The 20,000-nt window shown below is 46.9% G+C and overlaps 1 protein-coding gene across 1 annotated transcript in view; it reads right to left on the bottom strand.

Annotated features, from left to right (window-relative positions):
* LOC123518428 overlaps positions 1 to 20,000 on the bottom strand; it is a 152,422-nt gene that overhangs the window by 495 nt on the left and 131,927 nt on the right. The window contains 3 exon segments of the mRNA XM_045279244.1: positions 1 to 1,170; positions 1,173 to 1,337; positions 5,099 to 5,209. The exon segment at positions 1 to 1,170 is cut by the window's left edge and continues 495 nt beyond it. Coding sequence (XP_045135179.1) covers positions 587 to 1,170; positions 1,173 to 1,337; positions 5,099 to 5,209 — 860 coding nt within the window. The 3' untranslated portion in view covers positions 1 to 586.

Raw genomic sequence — 20,000 nt, 5'->3', positions numbered from 1 at the left:
ATAGTAACACTCAAAAAGGAACACCACGCCCTGCAGTACGCGGGGACTTGACAACAAAACCTCTTATGCCTAAATTAATCTACGAACACATAAATTATTAGTTCCTTAAAGTAAAATTAGACCAGCTGAGTCTACCCGATGATTCAGCAACACAATCTCGTGGTGGGGAGAGGTTGTCCGCCCTCTGCTTTCTTCTGCTCCTGTTGCTACTTCTGCTACTGCTGTTGCTGCTGCTGCTGCTGCTGTTGTTTCTACTTCTCCTCCCCCTCGTTTTCCTCCTCTTCCTTCTCCTTCTCCTTTTTCTTCCTCCTCCTTCTCCTCCTCAAGGTACTATCACGGCTCTAAGATTAAGGTCCCGTTGTGTTTCCATGGTAGACTTTACAACCATCGACGACTGTTTGGTCCCAGAGTTATTTTGTTGCTGAAACTACACTATATCCGCCTCATCGCCACTCACAATACACACCTCAGCCGCCACCGCTGGTGCCGCAGACCTCACCGCGAAGAGTTCCGTCGTCATTCCGGACGGCCACTGTAAAACTGATGCCACACGCCACCCGCATGGGGCGCTCACACCCCGCCCTCACTAGACGAGGGAGGTGTGCGGCTCGGAGAAGGATCTGTGGGTGTGAGAGAGCGAGGGTATGGAGGCGGCGGCGGCGCGGGCCAGGTCGAGAGTTGAGCTGGTCTGGTCATGGGCGGCCAGTCTGTTGGCTGCTCCGCGCCCCGCCACCTCTCGTGCCGCCCGCGACGACGTCATGGCGGACAGCGTCAGCAGGCGGGGCCTCCCGTCCACCATGCAGTTGAGGTTGAGGAGACGCGGCGGCCGGCACACGTCTGCCCGCGTGTTCTGGACGGTGAGAGGGCGGCGGAGCAGCGGCGGCGTCGTCTCGCCAGCCGTGGGGCCACGAAGCCTCCCGTTAGGCAGGTGGCCAGCCAGGGCAGTCCTCTGCCCTCCTAAAGACTCCCTGATGTCCCTGCCTACAGACGCCGCCCTGATGCGGCCCTCCATGAAGCCACTCATTGTCCCGACCTGGGCCACCTCCGCTGGGCGGCTGGCGTGGATGGAGGGCGAGGGCTGGGGGAGAGTGGAAGGCTGCTTCACAGCAGACCCAGGCCGGGACTCCTGCTGGAGGAGGCTCGTGGTGGCGGGCAGAGTGTAGATCTCCGCAGGATCTCCGGGGGCAGACGCGAATGGTCGCTCTTGAACGTGGAGTAACGGCCGTAGTCGAGCTCCTCGGCAGGTCCACAGATGTGGTAGGCGCAGCAGGCCACCACACACAGCGCCAGCAGCGCCCCGAAGCACATGGAGGACAGCTGCATGGCCAGCACGATGTCTGCCGGAGAGACACAGCTGTTAGCGCTACCAGAGCTGTACGAGTGCTCACAGAGGCTAGCTACTCGTGGCCTTCCGGACTGCCGGCTTGCCTTGACAAATGGTCGGTGTGAGAGGCGGTCCTTAGGGCATGGCGAGGGGAAGGGGGAGGGAGGGAGAAGGGAGACGAGGAGGGGAGAAGGAGACAGGAAAAGAAAGAAGAAAATGGAGAAAGGGGACAGCGAATTGGAAATGTCAACAAGACCACCGATTTCTCCTCCATCCCTTCGCTCCTATCCCGTCTATCCCCCTCTCTCCCATCCCGTCCATTCCCTCGCTCCCAATACAGGCCCCGCCTGCTGGAAATGCCGCGCCGACTAAGAGATTATATACCTGATTAGACTTTAAAGCAGTGTGTGGAGAGCAGCTCCGCGACACACACACACACACACACACACACACACACACACACACACACACACACACACACACACACACACACACACACACACACACACACACACACACTGCTTTAAGGGACATCTCTGCAAGTCCCTCCTATATATGGCTTCATGTTCTCATTACAAAGGAAAAAAATAATGAATAGATAAAAGAATAAAGATGAAAATTATGATTCTTTTCTGCGTACCAATGTGTTCGTGTGTGTGTGTGTGTGTGTGTGTGTGTGTGTTTCACTGTTTGATCTGCTGCAGTCTCTGACGAGACAGCCAGACGTTACCCTACGGAACGAGCTCAGAGCTCATTATTTCCGATCTTCGGATAGGTCTGAGACCAGGTGTGTGTGTGTGTGTGTGTGTGTGTGTGTGTGTGTGTGTGTGTGTGTGTGTGTGTGTGTGTGTGTGTGTGTAATTCATATTCACCTTGGTCGGCTGCTGGTCACCCAGCCAGTCTTTCCCATTACGGAGCGAGCTCAGAGCTCATAGACCGATCTTCGGGTAGGACTGAGACCACAACACACTCCACAAACCGGGAAAGCGAGGCCACAACCCCTCGAGTTACATCCCGTACCTATTTACTGCTAGATGAACAGGGGCCACACATTAAGAGCCTTGCCCATTTGCCTCGCCGCCCTGGGACTCGAACCAGGCCCTCTCGATTGTGAGTCGAGTGTGCGTGCGTGCGTGCGTGCAGCCCCCACTCCAGTTATCTATGTATACCTATGGGCACGTTCACGCGCCGAACTTTCTCCTCTTTTCATGAGATAAAATAAATGAAAATTCAGTTCTCGAATAGCAGGAAAATAAACAAAAAATGGTGAAGAACAATTTTGTGGAGATTTAAATTTACGGGAAACAGATTCAGATAAAAAAAAAATGAATATGTAAATAAATAACTGACGAAATATTTTCAGAAAAAAAGTATATTTCTCTATACATTCTATCGCTATAAACTACCACTCGTGTGTTAGATAAAACTGATAAAACCATTCCTGATAAAGCAATTCCTAACAATTTTCCGAAAATAAGTATTAAGAAGTAAAGTAAACCTAGCACATGCAATACGAATATCTATCTGAAATGAACGCTTGCAATAACATTAGTCTACGTATATTGAACATTCGCAGGAAGAACTGAAAGAACAGTAGTTTGAATTTAATACTCGCAATAAGAAAAGAAACAAAGGCATCAAGAAAACATGATACGTTTTAACTCCCACATTGAAAAAAAAAGGGAAAAATATAGAATTCATAACTCTTGGAATATAAAAATGAATAATAACGTCAGTCAGAAAATAACACTAAAAAAAAAAGAAAAGAGAATAAATAAGACAAAATAAATACATATAACTAAACAGTGTAAATGAATAAGTAAAACATTAAATATAACACTCCTCATTAATAACAGGATATCAAAAAGATTAACATTAAATACATCTAAGTCACAATCCAACAAAATCAACTTTATGTAGAAAAAAAGACAATCACTCGTAACAGATTCCAGATTATCGTAATTGAATAAAAAAGAAAAAATGCAAAATAGAAAAAAAAAATTAAAACAACGCAGCATGCGATAATTAAACTCTCAAATCCTCTCCTGTAGGTTAGAATGAAATAACAAAAATAAATAAATAAATAAATAGATAATAACACAAAAAAAAACACCATACCACACGTAAATCGCAGGCGTTTTTGTGGAGAGGAGGGGAAAGAAAGTGGCCCACATCGCAAAGCCGCGTCCAATTCCTTAAATAGCAAAGAAATTAGACCCCTGACAATGTGCAGCAAATCCCTTAATCCCACACCAACCCGCGCCCTGAATCCCGCCGGCCAGCACACGACCTTACAAAAATTTAACTGTGCATGGGAGAGAGAAACAGAACGGAAGGAAGCGGGAAGCAATTAACGGAGAAAAATGTTAAATTCCTATAGTAATATTTGTAAATGAAATAAAATAAAATAATACTTTTGTTTTTGAAGGAGGGAGGAAAGATAGAATGAAGAATATGAGTTGATTAGATGCAGGAAAAGAAATGAAGGAAAACGGAGGTAGTGAGAGAAGGGAATTCAGGGAAAGGACAGGAAAGGAGGGAGTAGAGAAATTTTACAGTAAAAGGAATAAAGGAAGAAAGGAAAGACGGAAGGAGTGTGAGAAGGGAAGGGAGGAAGAGGACTGGAAAGAAAGAAGTAGAGAATTGTTTTAAGGTGAAAACTGGAGAAAACTCGAGTTCCAGGGAGACAGGCAGAGCAGGACAAGTAAGGAAGAAGGGAAGGAAGGGTTTCGAAGAGAAGCATAGGCTGGAGGAAGAATAATGCCGATGGTAGGAAACAGACAAGGAAACGAAAGTAAAGAAGGAAAAGAGAGAGAGAGAGAGAGAGAGAGAGAGAGAGAGAGAGAGAGAGAGAGAGAGAGAGAGAGATGGAGGATTTTCAAAAGAGAGGTTGGAAAAGAAAGGAGGGTTTTGGAAAAAAGGAAGAAATGATAGAAAAAAAAGGACGATTTTGGACACAAGATAGAGAGGATATATATATATATATATATATATATATATATATATATATATATATATATATATATATATATATATATATATATATATATATATATTAGAATGAAACAAAGAGAAGAGTTTCTTTGTGAAGAATGGAAAGGAACGAAAGACGAGAGAGTGAGAGAGGATTATAGAAAAGAGAGGAGGGGAGAGAGAAGGGCAGGGGTATAGAGATAAGAGAAAAAGGAGGATTATTTTAAAGAGACAGCGAGAGAGGAAAGGAGGAGTTTGGGGAGAAGGAAGGGAGAACAGGAAGGAAACGAGAGTTTTGAAGAGAAAAGGAAAAGAGGATTTAAAGAGAAAGGAAGAAGAAAAGAGTAAAGGGAAAAATAGAAAAGGAATTCATGGGGGAATTTGGAATCAAGAGAAGGAATGAAAGATTTTGGAATACAGAAAAGGAAGAGAAGGGAAGGAATGGAAGGAAGAATTATGGAATGAAGAGAAGAGAAGAATAAATATTTTTAGAGCCAGGGGAAAGAAGGAAGACATAATTTTGGAACAAGAGAAAAAAAAGAGAGGCAAAAACTTTGAAATAAAAAGAAAAAAAGGAGAACAAATAATTTTACAAGCAAAATAGAGGAAAAAACAAAATAAACATAACTAAACGAGAAGGATTTTTTCATTCATTTATTTATTTGTTTATTATTATTATTTTTTTTTCTTTTTTTTTTTACAGGAAGAGAGGTAGAAGAGAGACAAAAAGGCAGACGGAAGGGATGGGGAAGGTACGAATGGAGAAGGGAGGTATGGGGTGGGAGGGCTATGGACGCTCACCTTCCCAAGTAACCTCTCTTGCTCTGTAGTTGGTAAATCCATGGCCGCTGCTGTAGCCGCTTCCCGCTCCTTTTGCTGCCTTGCCGCCCCGAGCCCCCGAGGCTGGCAAACCTGAAGGAGGGAGGGAGGTCACCAGGGAAGGGCAGGGCTGGAAGGGGGAAGACGCCAGGGGGAAGAGGACAGGTGGAGGTCGGCTCGGAGGGGAAAGGGAAGACTAGCACGAGGAAGGAGCTGCTGGAGAAAGAAGAGTAGTACGAAGGAGGAAGGAAGGCGGTGACGGCAACGAGGAAGAGGAGGCAGGTGGAGGAACTGTTATTATGTCGTATTGTGTTCAGTTAATTGGTTAGTGTACGAGAGAGAGAGAGAGAGAGAGTGTGTGTGTGTGTGTGTGTGTGTGTGTGTGTGTGTGTGTGTGTGTTTCACTGTTTGATCTGCTGCAGTCTCTGACGAGACAGCCAGACGTTACCCTACGGAACGAGCTCAGAGCTCATTATTTCCGATCTTCGGATATGCCTGAGACCAGGCACACACCACACACCGGGACAACAAGGTCACAACTCCTCGATTTAAATCCCGTACCTACTCACTGCTAGGTGAACAGGAGCTACACGTGAAAGGAGACACACCCAAATATCTCCACCCGGCCGGGGAATCGAACCCCGGTCCTCTGGCTTGTGAAGCCAGCGCTCTAACACTGAGCTACCGGGTGTGTGTGTGTGTGTGTGTGTGTGTGTGTGTGTCTGTGTTCGTTTATTTTGATGAGACCTTATAGTCAATCTGTAGTTTTGTTTTCATTGAGGAGAGAGAGAGAGAGAGAGAGAGAGAGAAAGTGAGAGAAAGCAGGTGGGCCTTGATGAAGAGATACCAAGTCAGATGAATTCAAACACCCAATCAAAACTCAGTTAATTAACTCCAACAAAGAGGCTTCAAGTCAGTGAGTCGGGGAGTAGTCAGTCAACAGGTGTGTGTGTGTGTGTGTGTGTGTCGTAGCCTTTATTAGTCTTATCCGTCTTGTTGTGTGATCGTCTCTCTGTCTCTCTCTGTCTCTGTCTCCCTGGGTAATGAAGGCCAGTGTGGGCGTGTAGGTGGTGGCTTCAATGAAAGGCGTGCCCCTCATCAGTCAGTCGTCAGAGCGCGCTAATATGAGGCGTCGCTGCTGCACCAATTAGCCCCATTGCACTGCGCCTCATTAGCATTGCACACTTAATTATCTAAAGAGCCGAGACTTGTCATTACCTTTTTATTCTGCATTTTTTAAGCTATTTTTTATGTCTGTCAGTAGTGCTTATTTTGTTTGACCCGTAACCTACTAGAGAGAGAGAGAGAGAGAGAGAGAGAGAGAGAGAGAGAGAGAGAGATCCTGTACACCCCGTGATATGGGCACGGAGGCGTCAGGAGGGCAATAATTGAGGGCTGGGAAGGGAGTGGATAGGAAGAGAGACACCACATCGCGAGAAGGAAGGAGAAGGACTAGAAGGACAAGGAGGAAGAAGAGGTGGTGGAGGAAGGAGGAGGAGATGGTGGAGGAGGAGGACCAAGGAGGAGGAGGAGGAGGAGGTCTACGGTAGTATACCACCACCACCACCACCACCACCACCACCATCAATATCATCATCATCATCATCATCATCATCATCACCATGACTGCTACTACTGTGTTGCGTCACCACTACAGTGTGTTACGTGACCACTACAAGGACTAGTCACTACCATAGCATACACAGCAAGGTCTACCCGGTGCTGGGGCGGGGTCGCTCCAGCACTACCCCAGGGACCCCACGTGCAGGACCCCCGTCAGCCGAGCCGCACTGTGACTGAGCTGCTGGAAAACGAGCCACAATCCGAGGGGGGAGTGAGGGACAAGAGTGGCATTTCTTGGCAGACTGATAAGTGTCTTCATGGATTGAACGTGGGGCGCTGACTGCATGCTTTTGTTGCTTCAGGACTTTGACAGACTGTGGCTTTGAGGGGTGACCAGAGGATGGGGGAAGAGGAAAACGGCCTCACACTAGTTGAACAACATACACATGGAGGAAAAAAGTAACATTTTCACATACATATTGATAAACTGTAGATAGAAAAATACACATCTTGAGATATATATATTTAAAACACATCACAGGCTTAGGAAAAAAATAAGTTAACACGAGATGACAGTTGTAGAAAATGGCAGAGTTACAGTGAGCACACTTCTATCAGGACTACAGATGGGTGGGAGGGAGGTGTTAGGGAGGGAGGGAGGGGACAGCTAAGGGGAGATTGGGACTGTGTGTGTGTCAGCCGCACCAGGCCAGACAGGGCGAGGCTGGCCACCCACTGCTGATGGGGCCAGAGATGGGAAGAGAAGGCCTGTGCTCAGCCTCGTTATGGTGTGGTTGCTGTGATAATTCATCCAGGGCTGTGAGTGAGAAGGGTAGGGGAGGTGTGCTGTGTCCTGTGGAAACACATGTATGGTCCTGTGGAAGTGTCTGTGGCTGCTTTGTAGTGTTGGAATACCTATCACAACATCACTTTTACATATTCGTGTTTTGACAGACCTACTGAATTACCTGTGTGTGTGTGTGTGTGTGTGTGTGTGTGTGTGTGTGTGTGTTTCACTGTTTGATCTGCTGCAGTCTCTGACGAGACAGCCAGACGTTACCCTACGGAACGAGCTCAGAGCTCATTATTTCCGATTTCAGATAGGCCTGAGACCAGGCACACACCACACACCGGGACAACAAGGTCACAACTCCTCGATTTACATCCCGTACCTACTCACTGCTAGGTGAACAGGGGCTACACGTGAAAGGAGACACACCCGGGGAATCGAACCCCGGTCCTCTGGCTTGTGAAGCCAGCGCTCTAACCACTGAGCTACCGGGCGTGTGTGTGTGTGTGTGTGTGTGGATGATGTGCATGAATTCTCACAGTTTTGTTGAGTGGTTGTATTCCATCACGAGCGTGGCGGATCTCTCAGGAATGTAAATGTAGTTATATATAGTTTCATGTGGCAGGCGGAGCGTTGTGGCAGTAGTTAGTCTGACAGGTATTATGGCAGTGGTACCGTACAGGGCGGGGCACTATGGGCGATTTAGAGATGTGACTCATGTACGTTTGTTGTGGTGTGAGTTATCAAGCATTGCGGGGCTGTGTGGAATACTAATCGTGTGTGTGTGTGTATGTCTGTATTTGTAGAAGTGACAATTGTAAATCTGTAGAAGAAATGTAGGCGTTAGTTGAGCCTGTATTGGTGATGGTTATCCCCGTGAGCAGTGAAGGGTTGTTATGTGGCAGGTATGAGGAGTAGGATAAGATGTACTGACTGCCTACCTAGTGTGTTTGTGGGTGTACAGTCCGTTGTATGTTTGTTGTTGGAAATGCAGTGTCAGTGAATATAGTTGTAGCTGTGATTGGGCCAAAAGCTTTACCAGTGAGGCTTAAAAGATATGAAAGTGTGAGGTGGGTGTGTAGATAAGGATGCTGTGATGGTGGTGGTGGTGGTGAGTGCGGCAAGGATTATGATTAAGGGAAACGTGACTGTGTGTGTGTGTGTGTGTGTGTGTGTGTGTGTGTGTGTGTGTGTGTGTGTGTGTGTGTGTGTGTGTGTTATAACGTTACACATGTGAGGAGGTGAGGAAGAGTGGAGGATGGGGAGACGTAGGGCGAGGGGAGAGGTAACATTGTGGTTAGGTGGACTAGAATGAAAAGTGGACGAAATACTCTCTGGTTTCGTCCTAGAAAACACCTGAGGGCGCGAGATGAGAGAAAGAAAGAGACGCACCTGCAGCCACTGGGGTCACTGGGCGGGCCGCAGCTAGGCCAATACCCCAGCCACACGTCCTCACCACCTCACTACACTTCCACTGTTGACTCCTTCTCCAACACGTTCAATATTAGATTTAAATTGCAAACATAAGATTTTTTTTTTTTTTATCTGTGGTTCGTAGGTATAGTTTTCATTGACATTTCTTTGGCTGTGACCAATCCCACGTGACCTCCGTGGCGAAAATAGTCACTACTGGACTATGAGAGAAATACGACACACTACCACTACGACGGCCAGACGGTCAAGGAGAAAGAGAGAGAGAGAGAGAGAAAGACGTACACACCTTCCCAACTCGATGCTGCTCGGAGGAGAGACAGAAACGGCCTCCATTGTTCCCTCCTCTTCCTCCAACACCATCACCATCATCACCGTAACTTACTCCTGCTCCTTCTCCTCCTCGTCCTTCTCCTCCTCCAGGACCTCCCAGCATGCACCGCGCTTAAGCACAGCGTGAAGCTAAACAGACAAACGAACACAAGGACAGACAACACGCAACACATTCTTTGTCCAGAGGAAGCAACACCACATTCGATGACAATGAATAAAAAAGAGAATAAAAAACATACACAGTATCAAAACAGCCATCAAAAACGGTAGCCAAAATGCCAGGACACAGAAAAACACGATCAGTGTGATTGTAAATGTATAGAAACACTGACACTCCGATCACTGGCATGACACACTTGCTGCTTTAACTAGACGTATATCCTATGTATATATATATATATATATATATATATATATATATATATATATATATATATATATATATATATATATATATATATATATATATATATATATATATATATATATATATATATATATATATATATATATATATATATATATATATATATATATATATATACTGCATGATATACAGTGGGATAGAGTGGAAAAAAGAAACAGATCAACACCAATAAATTTCTGTCCAAGCCAAGACAACATTGACGGTGTGACAGTTTAGGGCTTACACACACACACACACACACACACAACACACACACAACACACACACACACACACACACACACACACACACACACACACACACACACACACACACACACACACACACACACACACACACACACACACACACACACACACACACACACACACACACACACACACACACACACACACACACACACCATAGACACCCTCTTTTCCGCAGCGGCGCCGCCCTGACCGTGGCTCATCAGACGTGGTGTGTGTCTGCAGGTTCCGGTGTCTGGTCGCGGCCGTCCCCGTCCCTTACCCGCCCGCCGCCACAGCCTCGCCTAGCCTCCACCACAGTGGTGTCACCTTCTGCTCTTCACGCATAACTAAGTCTCTGTCCGTTATGGTCACTGAATGTCCGTCGAAAATATATAGACTGAAAGTGAAATAAATGAACCTTTGGTCTTTTCTAACTTTTTTAATATTGTGTAAAAACGTGAAGCCAATCAGTGTTTGAATGTTTTAATCATGAAAGTAAAGTTATTTGAAACGTGCCGGCCTTCACAATCGGTGGTCGTGACTGAGGCCCCTGGCGCCGCACCATTGACCAGATACAAGGGCGGAGCCGTGGGGCGGCCCGGCTCCTCGGTGACGGTAGACAGCGGGCCTGTGGTGCGCGGTTTGGGCGAGGCTTCCTACATGCATAACATTGGGTTAGGGCGACCTTAGCCCTTAGGGGAGGATCTGTCTGTGTGTGTGTGTGTGTGTGTGTGTGTGTGTGCGCGTGTGCGCGTGTGCGTGCGTGTGTGCGTGTGAGTGCGCGCGCCCCGCCTGGTAGACTACTACCGCGGCCAGGGCGAGTATGGGCTGGCGTGAGGCGGGTTGCTGCCCTCACGGCGGGAAGGAAGACTCACTCCTGCACCGTCAGCTCAGCATTTGAAATTTATGACTCCTTCTTTTTTGCAATTCCACACCATCTCTTTCTCTACGGTCCCATTTTATTGCACAGTTTTCCCCTTGTTAAGTCAAAGGCGTGCCTGGTGCCGCCGCTCCCTCCCCTTTAAAGGCCCAACGTTCATTCCGGCTTCCCTCCCGCCCGCCCTCCCGCCCTACTACTGCCTGCCCGCTCTCTTCCCTCCCCGAGGCAGCGACCCTCCCGTGGATAGCTGGTGTTCGTCGTGATGTTGTCCACTCTGCCACACACTCCTACTTACTCACACGCTAACTCATGGACTCCACTCATCCACTCATTTTCTGCCTCACTGACACACACACACACACACACACACACACACACACACACACACACACACACACACACACACACACACACACACACACACACACACACACACACACACACACACACACAGACCAGGTCACTCACTCACTGCCTCATCTGGTTACACTGTGGACGTAGTTGTCAGAAAAGGCACGAAACAGAACTCCTTCACGTTACAGTGTTATGTTATTCTCGACGAGGTGGTGTTCAGTAGCTAGTCACTGAGGATGAGTATCAACAGATCAGGGGAAAAAAAAAAAAAAAAAAAGTAATGTTTTCATGACGAGCTCTCTCTCACACGCACACACACACACACACACACACACACACACACACACACACACACACACACACACACACACACACACACACACACACACACACACACACACACACACACACACAACACAAAAAGCCAGGATAGCTCTCACTATGGTCCGTGCACTATAACGAAGCTGAACTAAGACGCTACTTCTCTAGGCCCAAGCCACTAGATAGCACAGCCTCGCGGTGCCGGACACACAGCTCACACACGGCACAACGCATCTCCGCCCCGCTGTGGACGCCCGCAGCTCATGGTGGTCTGCGGCTCCGTAATTGTCAGAACAAGGAGCTATAACAGTATAAAGCACGTTTGGGACACAGCACTGAGGCAGAGACAAGAGTGTGCACCCCCTCACGCCCTCCAGCCCCCGTCCCGCCCCCTGGTGCACCACTCATGCCTGGCCGGCGGGGGTGAGCCGCACACTTGCACGTTCTGGGAGAAGCGTGTCCGATTTGACAACCAATACAAGACCACAACATGTCTCTAGACAGTGGGTACAGCTCGCTATGAGGCAATACAGGAGGTGTTCTAGTAGCATACAGTACTGCAAATGAATGAACGAATGGATGGATGGATGGATGGTTGGATGGTTGGATGGGTCGCTCTGTGGCACGATCAGTACGATAAGCGGTGAATGCAGCACGTTTTGTAGCGGGTACAGTCATTTATGTGGCAGATTCAACACTTTTTGGAGGAAATACAACACAGTGGCAAATACAACATACGAGTAGCGTCATGTGGCACATATAACACGTCACGTTACACTGTGAAGGGGTAAAGTGCACAAACTTTTCCCCCCCAGTTCGCAAACACATCGGACAATAATATTAAAAAGACTATATAGAAGTATGTGCTATTGACAAGGCAACATTCCCTCATCCACTGACATCCATCACAAGGCAAGCACACTCAACACCACAGTCACCACCACTAGCACCATCAGTCACCACATTCATAACTCACCCACCACCACCATAAACAGCCTTCAGGAGCACGCATCACCACGGCATTCATCACAGCACGTCACAAGTGTAGCAGCCCGCCATCTCTCACTCAGCGGCACGATGCAACAGTCAGCCCTCTATGCACAGAATAGAGTGAAGGAAAGGAAGTTACGCACACCACATACAGCACACCAATGCAACACCACACACCATGGCTACAACACAACGTCCACCACCATCACCACCACATCAACACAGCAACACGCACGATGCAACACTAGACACACACACACACACACACACACACACACACACACACACACACACACACACACACACACACACACACACACACACACACACACACACAATCGAGAGGCCCGGGTTCGAGTCCCGGCGCGGCGAGGCAAATGGGCAAGCCTCTTAATGTGTAGCCCCTGTTCACCTAGCAGTAAATAGGTACGGGATGTAACTCGAAGTGTTGTGGCCTCGCTTTCCCGGTGTGTGGAGTGTGTTGTGGTCTCAGTCCTACCCGAAGATCGGTCTATGAGCTCTGAGCTAGCTCCGTAATGGGGAAGACTGGCTGGGTGACCAGAGGCGACCGAGGTGAATTACACACTCTTAGAGACATACATACATTCATACTACATACGCCTGTCACTCGTATGGAAATAGTGAAGGGACCTACATGCAAGTTTACCTGAATGAAGGTAGTTATATGCGTCATCTGTGTGTGTGTGTGTGTGTGTGTGTGTGTGTGTGTGTGTGTGTGTGTGTGTGTGTGTGTGTGTGTGTGTGTGTGTGTGTGAACACACCCTTTATTCTCTCCCTGTGCCGATCATAATCTACTTTGAAATCATTACCACCATCACCAGTTCTTCATATAATTCTTGGTGATTTTTTACATTTCAGATTGACACCAGACAAGTCACGAGTACGAGGGTGGGCGCGTGATTGGTGAGTAGTACTGGCTTTCATGTACCAGAGTATCAGGTGAGCTGATATAGGAGTGCTGCGGAGGTGTAAGAGTGAATTGGTGCTCGTATTGGGGTGAGAAAAGGAGTGAAATGAGAGAAGAGAAGAAAAGACACGTGTTAGGACAAGATTCACCATCATAGAAGGAAAAGTGTGTGTGTGTGTGTGTGTGTGTGTGTGTGTGTAGTGGTGGGGGGGAGCGCTATACCTAAACCATAATCTAGCATATTTCATTCATTTATCCATTCTTTCATTTACACACACACACACACACACACACACACACACACACACACACACACACACACACACACACACACACACACACACACACACACACACACACACACACACACACACACACACACAACTAACTAACTAACTAACAAACATACACACACCAGGTCTTAAGAAATACGTATATACCCACGTAACCTTGTGTGATGAGGTGGTACATTCGAAGTGGTACAGGAGCGCTGGATGTCACACTCTCAGGGGTACTCTACACACCAAGACACAGTTGCTACGTAACACTCATCGGCCACAAGGAAGACAGGGCGTGATGGCTGACGAAATGCCATTGGTCGAGATGCTGACCAATCACAGGACGAATCAAAAGGAACACACATGCTTTGAGATTTTTATTGTGTATTGTGACCCCTATGACAAAGACAGTACAAACGGTACAGGAAGTACACAGTACTTACAAGAACAACTCTTTGAAACACTTTGGGTGGCGTCAGAACTCGGCGGCGGCGCAGCGACACTAACACGACACCTGCTGCTCCGACACCCATCGCCCCCACGCCCGCATCCCACGCACACCGCCCACGCCCCCTACCGCTCCGAAACCACTGCCCCGTTCCAGTATCCTTCATAGTTCCTCCACTGTCTCTTTTTTATTCTTTTCTTCTTCCCCCCAAACATTCCTCACAACCCGGACCATCCTACCGCCAGTCCCGTATCCCAGCCTCCCGCCCAGCAGCCCCGCTCACCGTGCCAGATAAAGGTGTAAAATGAAGGAAAGACAGTGGTGTAAAATATGAAGACATACAAAAGTGACAAAGGTGCACGTGACAGGGATATTCACAAGTTTGAAGTGTTTGTGACAACGTGACGGCGCTTGGATAATTAAGCGCGCTACACAGAAAAGCCTTGTCAAAAAAGAGAAGAAACTTTGATGGTGAAACAAAAGAAAGAAGAGGAGGAGGAGAAGAAGAAGAAGAAGAAGAAGAAGAAGAAGGAGTAAAGAAAGTGAAGACAAGAAAGCGGAAGAAAAAAAAAGTGTGCAGAAATTTATGGAAGAGGGAGGAAGAGGCCTGAAATCTGAACCGCAGTGAGAAGAAAGCCATAGGAAAGGAAGGAAGAAAACAGTAGGCAGATATAGATATTCCATCAATGAAAATGGGAGCAACGGCCTTCTGGCTCAGGACAAAAAATGGGGAGCGAGACTCCGTGTTTTGTGGGCAAACTTTTGAATCTGTAACTCTTTGGTGAGGGGCCGGAGGGAACGAGAGGGGCGGCGAAGGGAGGGACGGTATAGAGGCGGGAGGAGTAAGCATGTGGAGGAAGGGTAAGCGGCTGGGAGGTGGAGGAAGTGGGGAGATTCGGGAGGGTCTGAGTTGAAAAAAGTTGGTTCAAATAATGACTCTAAGATCTCCGAACCATGTGAATCCGCTGGTGAAGCTTTTATATAAGTCTTATTTTCCTCCCAGCTATTTTACGCACAAATTTCATTTCTTTATTTCCATAAAACTGATAATATTTACGTTACTTCCACTATTTCTTATCTTAAAGGAATACCTCAAATAATTTCACCACAACTGGGAAAAGTGGGTCAAAACAGCAGCACGTCTTAGTATCTACTTTGCTTTAGTCTCAGGAAGGCCGGAGATCTCGGGCCAGGCTGGGGTGTGTCGCGGCGGTGTGGGGCCAGTGGCGGCAGCGGCGAGGGTTGGACAGGAGAAGACGAGGCATGACGTTAGTGTTTTCTTGTGCGTTGAGGTGCCACGAGATGGGGAATAAGGGAGAGAGAGAGAGAGAGAGAGAGAGAGAGAGAGAGAGAGAGAGAGAGAGAGAGAGAGAGAGAGAGAGAGAGAGAGAGAGAGAGAGAGAGAGAAAGTAAAAAATTATGTCCAGCAGTAGTAGAAAAAAGGATAGTAGCAACAGTAGTAGTAGTAGTAGTAGTAGTAGTTATAATAGTAATGGTAGTAAGTTATGGCTACGTAAATCAACCAATATATCATCTACTCGTATACTAAAACTACGTGGTGAAGGTTTTGGTCAGACCTAGAGAGTCACACAGCACAGCTGCTGCTGCTGTTGCTGCTCCTGCTGCTGCTGCTGCTGCTGGTGCTCTCGTTCACACATCAGTAACCATGACAACCATTCATGTGCGCGGAGAACGAACACAAGAAATCAAGAGCACAACGGAAAAAAGGAAGTCAATGAAAAAGAAAAAGAAAAAAGAAAAATATGAAGAAAGGGTAGATAAAGCAAAAGAGACGACGGAAACACTTCTCACATAAATGGAATGTAAAAATCTACTGACTTTATAAAACTATCAACAAACACATCCAAACTATAGCCTAAGACACGTGCACGCTCCACTGACTCGCTACATGCTCCATCTACGGCAGATTTACATAGTTTTGTAGAATTGTGAGCTTGTCCTTCCCCCGCCTTACTTCGTCCATCACGGCTCACCATCACCACCACCATCACCACACATCAGTTTTGCTGAAATACTTGTCCTTGTGGTGGTGGTTGTGGTGATGGTGATAGTGGTGATGGTGATGGTGGTGATTTACATACATACATACATACATACATACACTGTTCTGTATGAGCATGTTCTATCATCATTCGTCTCTCTCTCTCTCTCTCTCTCTCTCTCTCTCTCTCTCTCTCTCTCTCTCTCTCTCTCTCTCTCTCTCTCTCTCTCTCTCTCTCTCTCTCTCTCTCTCTCTCTCTCTCTCATCAATGGAAAGTACACTTAGCGACAATGGTTTAAAGTTGTAACTATAATAATGATAATAATAATAATAATAATAATAATAATAAGAAGAAGAAGAAGAAGAAGAATAGTAATGATTATGATAATAATGATGATAATGATAATAATAATAATAAGAAGAAGAATAGTAATGATTATGATAATAATGATAATAATAATAATGATAACTAGTAATAATAAATTTTCAAGCATAGAATTAAAAAATATTTACGATAGCAAACAAACTTTACGCTTTCTTGAGTCAAAACCGAATAACAAAAAGAAAAAACTGATAATAGTAATAATAATAATAATAATAATAATGATAATAATAATGATAATGATAACAACAAAAGTAATAATGATAATGACAGTAAATGATAATGTTCACCACGGCTGTTGTGTCCTCCGTCCACCACACACACACACACACACACACACACACACACACACACACACACACACACACACACACACACACACACACACACACACACACACACACACGATAAGGTCACGTTGTTTTCCTCTCTCATTTCACTGTTTTATCTTTTTTTTTTTTTTATTCTTCTACCTCTCCTTTTGATCCTCCTCCTCTTCCTCCTCCTCCTCCTCCATTCCTATTCTTTTTAGTTTCTTCCTTTCTACATCTCCTTCTTCCCTCAGCACTTTCCTTATTTCTTTCTCTTCCCAGCACCTTTCTCCATTTCCTCCTTCCCTTGTCTCTCACACTTTCTTCTCCCTCCTCTTTTCTTCCACGACTTACTTTTTCCTCTATTCCCTTCTGTCTTCTCCATCCTCTCTCTCTCTCTCTCTCTCTCTCTCTCTCTCTCTCTCTCTCTCTCTCTCTCTCTCTCTCTCTCTCTCTCTCTCTCTCTCTCTCTCTCTCTCTCTCTCTCTCTCTCTCTCTCTCTCTCTCTCCAAGACTTCCATTTCATTGTTTTGTTCCATTCTTTTCCTTTTCTTCCTCTCCTCCCTCGCCTCTGCCACATCTTCCTCCTCCCATAGCTTTTTCCATCTTATTCTTCCTCCTCCTCCTCCTCCTCCTCCTCCTCCTCCTCCTCCTCCTCTCACCCTCCATACATGACACAGATAGCCCGGAGTGAACGGTCACTACTTTTACTCTCGATCTGTGAAGGGCTGTGGATAGTCAAGAGCCCTGACAGTAGGTGACCATCATCGGGATTTAAGGTACCAGGGGTCACCGCTGCAGGGGGTAACCATACAGTGTGCGGCGCCCTTTAAAGGGAAGTGCACTTTTACAGTGGTTGTACGGAGCTGGGGCCTGATTGACTGCTGCCTCTCTTGAAAGCGCCAGGCAAGGCTGCCGCACCACCTTTTTGACTCCACACTGTGTTTACATACATACTACACTACACTGCATACACGCACAGATAGCCCAGAGTGAACGGTCACTACTACTACTCTCGACCTGTGACGGGCTGTGTTTGGAGAGGGCCTTGTCAACCATTGATCATCATCGGGAACTAAGTACCAGGGATCAATGTTGCAAGGGGTTATCAGCGTACGGCGTCCCTACAGGAAAGTATGCTATCTCAGTGGATTGAACGGAGCTGGGGCCTGATTGACTGCTGCCTCCTAGAAAGCGCCAGGCAAGGCTGCCGCACCACCCATTCGACATACACACTGTGCATCCACGTACACAATGCACACACACATGACATTCACCAAGCGTTAACACTTTCCCCACAAACACAAGTAGTCAGACGTAGATTACACATTTCCTTTTCACTCTCTACTAAAATTCCATGTGATTTTTTAATATCACATGGTTTCGCCTTTTTTCCTGCCAGCCTCGGCTGGAGGGAGGGGGGTGGGAGGAGCCTTCTGCTTTGCTGTCCTGTCTCTACCACTGGTAGTTAGTAGATAGTTTTCACAAACAGCCTAGTAAGGACCTAAGGGTCTGTTGCTGTTTGTCTTCCTTTGTATTCCTTTGTATTCCTCCATTTCTCTCCCAGCGATCTTTAATGGCGGGTTGTTGACACGATGACGTCAGCCAGTGGTGTTAGTTGCTCTCTCTCTCTCTCTCTCTCTCTCTCTCTCTCTCTCTCTCTCTCTCTCTCTCTCTCTCTCTCTCTCTCTCTCTCTCTCTCTCTCTCTCTCTCTCTCTCTCTCTCTCTCTCTCTCTCTCTCTCTCTCTCTCTCTCTCTCTCTCTCTCTCTCTCTCTCTCTCTCTCTCTCCTTGTTAATTTAGTACGTAGTACTCGACTCGAATTCGTGATGTTCTTTATTTTTTTCTCTATCTTTCTGTGTGTGTGTGTGTGTGTGTGTGTGTGTGTGTGTGTGTGTGTGTGTGTGTGTGTGTGTGTGTGTGTGTGTGTGTGTGTGTGTATTGTGGTTTCATGTCTTGATGTATAACTTTTGTTTATTTATTTTATCTACTGTAGTGTATTTGTCATCTCTTTTCTTCTCTCTCCTCCTCCTCCTCCTCCTCCTCCTTCTCCTTCTCCTTCTCCTTCTCCTCCTCCTCTTCCTCTTCTTCCTGCAGCGTTCGTATTAAATTGTGTCTAATTTTTAATCCACTATGCCTTCGTCACGTGAATGCAAGGAGGGTTTTCCTCAGCATTTTTCTGGTGTTCGGTGTCGGTACATGATTCAGTGTGACGTATGTTTGTTTTTAGGGTAAATATTTGGTGGTGCTTAGACGGGAAGGCGGAAGAGGAAGTGAAGGGATGTGTGTAATGTAAAGTTTAAGGTTTTATGTGTGTGTGTGTGTGTGTGTGTGTGTGTGTGTGTGTGTGTGTGTGTGTGTGTGTGTGTGTGGTCTAATCACGGCGGGGACGAAGGACAACAGCCGTTGATATATAAGTTATAAGATTGCAATGGAAATTTTCAGTGCGAAGGACATTGAAACAAGAAAACGAAAGTATAATATTTACAAACACACGTAATGACACACACACACACACACACACACACACACACACACACACACACACACACACACACACACACACACACACACACACACACACACACACACACACACACACACACACACACACACACACACATAACAACATGAATAACCAACAGATGATCGGACTCGCTGAGCTCGGCGAGAAGGCCCCCGGGCAGCGGCGGCCACTCTGGAGGTGTGGTGGGGTGGGATTAGGGGGCGTCACGCTCTCCCCTCCCTCCGAGTCAAACAAGAAAGCCTCCTGTGAGTTCCTGCACCAGAACGCCTCCCTCAGGTCTCATCAGGGCGAGGTGTCACCCTACAAGAGGTGCTGAGGGAGGCGCTGAAGTGATTAAGACGAAAGATTTGTGAGGCGCTCACCGCTAAAGGCTTTCCGTTGCCCTGCCCCCGTCAGGAAGGGGAGCGCGAGCATCCCCATGGCGAGAAAGGACTCCCAAGGCCGTCTGTCACATGCCGGGGTTTAAACGGGAAGGAAAACCTGAGACGTCGGGCTCACGAAGAAAAATGAGGAGCGCGACGAGAGAGCGTGGCGGCGGAAGGTGCTCGCCCGCGAAGTCAAAAGTGAGCATAGCGTAAAACACAATTTTGTTCCGTTCGCTTTCACTTTTACTCTGTCTTTTCTTCTTAACTCTCCGTCTTTCTCCTTCATTCCTGTCTCCTTTTTTGTACTCTCCCTTTCCCCCTGCC

The sequence above is a fragment of the Portunus trituberculatus genome, chromosome 43, assembly GCF_017591435.1.
Source record: "Portunus trituberculatus isolate SZX2019 chromosome 43, ASM1759143v1, whole genome shotgun sequence".
NCBI lineage: Eukaryota > Metazoa > Arthropoda > Malacostraca > Decapoda > Portunidae > Portunus > Portunus trituberculatus.
The sequence above is the reverse complement of the archived record's forward strand: the minus strand, read 5'-3'. Positions and strand labels throughout refer to the sequence as shown.